This window comes from Arachis ipaensis, chromosome B05, assembly GCF_000816755.2.
Source record: "Arachis ipaensis cultivar K30076 chromosome B05, Araip1.1, whole genome shotgun sequence".
Taxonomy (NCBI): domain Eukaryota; kingdom Viridiplantae; phylum Streptophyta; class Magnoliopsida; order Fabales; family Fabaceae; genus Arachis; species Arachis ipaensis.
In genome coordinates, this window is record NC_029789.2 from 148,040,169 (window position 1) to 148,042,592 (window position 2,424).

Here is a 2,424-nt window from a genome sequence, read left to right on the forward strand (position 1 = left end):
TACTCCTAAATTTTATTTTGTTTCAATTTTGTCTCAAAAGTTTTCGATTTGCATCAAATATACCCCTGACGCCTAATTTTTTAAAAAATTTAAGACAAATTCAACAACAATTTCATAAGAACAACACTCAACACAAGCAAATCAAGCATAATTTTCATGCATTATTGTTAAATTGATCTTAAATTTTTTGAAAATTTAGCTGTCGAAAGTATATTTGATAAAAATCGAAAATTTTTGGGACAAAATTGAAACAAAATAAAACTTAGGGGTATTTTTGAAACGTTTGTCAAACTTCAGAAACAAAAAATATACTTTACCCTTAATTTAACTAGTCCTGTATAAACTAACTAACACTCTTCTAAATAACAATTGGAAGTTAACAATGCACTAAATTCTCACTCATTTGTACATCATTAGAGTACTTAATTATGGTTTATGTTACATAAATCCAGAGACAATAATCTAGCTAGTGTTCTGCATATTTAATTTGTTATCATTCTATATATGTCTCCTTTAGTGTTGTTCATTCATCATTACCTTAAAATTTGCAAAAAGCTTTCTAAAATTTCAAACTTGCTCATCAAAACTGTCTTCAATCACTTGAATCAATCAATCAACACTTTTAAGAAGGGAAAAAAAAGAAGAAGAACAAAGTAGCTATAGGCAAAGGATAATATTAATGAAATTATCAGCATTATAATATATATACATACTGATTCATTTTGGCATTTAGCACACAATTTTCTAATTCCAACATCAGTTGAAGAAAATTTCTCAACTGAAGTAAAAAGTGTTTTAATTTTCTCCCCCATATTAACAAGATAAACAAACAAAATTGTACTCTTTCTCTTTTCTTTTCTTTTTTTCTTGAAAATTATGCCTCACCAACCACATATTTATTTTTTTTATGAAATTCCATTATCCTTCTCCAAGCAGAGGAAGATAGAAACAGAGAAAATGAGTGGCTGCTGAATTCTGGCCTTGAATAATTTCTTCACCTAAATTCTTTTTCCTTTTCCTATTTGATTTTCTATCTTCAAATTCTTCCAACTTGCAGCATCATTAGCTTCTTCTTTCTGCAATAAAAAAAACAAGTTTCAAAGTTAGAAATGAACATAATGCTATCAAATTCAAGGGAAAACAAAAAGCTTGTTCTGAATTGATGAATTAACATACCAATTGATCTCTTGCAATGAAGAACTGCTTCATAAATTGAGCTCTCAGAATCACAAGACTTTCTCCAATCATCTGCAGAATAAGCAACACTGATTCTAGGAGATGCTTCAGAATAGTATCCCCTATTCTTCACTGATTGACTCCTCTTAACAACTTTCTCAGTGCTCGAATTCGAACTAGTCTTGCTGTGATTCTGACCCCTCAGTTTTCTACACAAGGGCCTTAAGAAATTCAGATACTTTTGAATTATCCTCCTTGATAATGTTCTGCACCTTTTCAATGAAGGACATCTCGAATGAGCCGAAGAAGAAGGCGCAGCCGTGCCATTCGACGCATTCGAAGAGGAATTTAGGCTTGGAAGATTGGAATCTAGGACCCCATGATCATCATATTCTTCCATCTTCAATGATTGAACAAAGAGAGGCATGAGGTAGCCATTGGAAAACAATTGATCTGCATCACTTTGTGATTGTGAAGAAGTTGGGAAATCAAACTTGAAATCTTGAGAGCAGTTGCTGTTGCTGTTCTTTGGGAAGAATCTCTTTGAAGGTGGCATTCTTGGATCCATCTCAATGAATGAAGAAGCTTCATCAGAATAATAAGCATCAAGAGAAGTTCTCAATGAACTATCTAAGCTCTCTAGTGAAGGTTTAAGGTTCACTAACCAACTATAAGAGAAGCTTTCAATAGAAAGAGGTTGTGAAGAATGTGAATGTGAACTTTCCATAGCTTCTTCTAAATTCTAATAACTCAAATTAATTGAAAAATCTCAAGCTTAATTCTCTTATGTAGCATATGTTTGAAGATGTGAACATATATATATATGTTATAAACTTATATGTATATATATAGCTTTGAGATATGATATGTTATGTTATGTAATCTCTCTCCAACAATTGGGTATGTGGCTGTCTGGCAAGAGACAATGAAATTTAATAATTGGAATTCAGAAAAAGAAGAAAAGAAACAGAAAAATGTGAGCCCTCACTATAGGTCCATAATGTCTTGTTGCATCACTAGTTAACCTCACCTTTTTCTTTTTAATCATTTGCTGCTTTAAATTTTTTTTATTTTTTTACTAAAAGGAGGAGTTGGTTGGGTTCTAGAACTTGAAATAGTTTATGATATCACATTATAACTATAACTAGAGTATAATTTTGATGCACTGAGAATAAAAAATTTTAGATGATTTTTAAGTTCGAACTTAAAATTTTGTTACTTTTATTGATATGGTAATATAATTAGGTT

The 2,424-nt window shown here is 30.9% G+C and overlaps 1 protein-coding gene across 2 annotated transcripts in view; it reads right to left on the reverse strand.

The window, feature by feature from the left end:
- Nucleotides 1-2,100, reverse strand: part of LOC107642233 (probable membrane-associated kinase regulator 6) — a 12,563-nt gene extending 10,463 nt beyond the window's left edge. Inside the window, exons 1-2 of one of the 2 annotated variants that reach the window (XM_016345526.2) lie at nucleotides 1,177-1,903; nucleotides 800-1,076 (exon numbers count right to left, since the gene is read on the reverse strand). In XM_016345526.2, the coding sequence (XP_016201012.1) occupies nucleotides 1,063-1,076; nucleotides 1,177-1,903 (741 nt within the window). In that variant the 3' untranslated portion in view covers nucleotides 800-1,062. Of the gene's footprint in view, nucleotides 1-799; nucleotides 1,077-1,176 lie in introns of those variants that run through there. The other variant, XM_021103272.1, reaches the window with a different exon arrangement.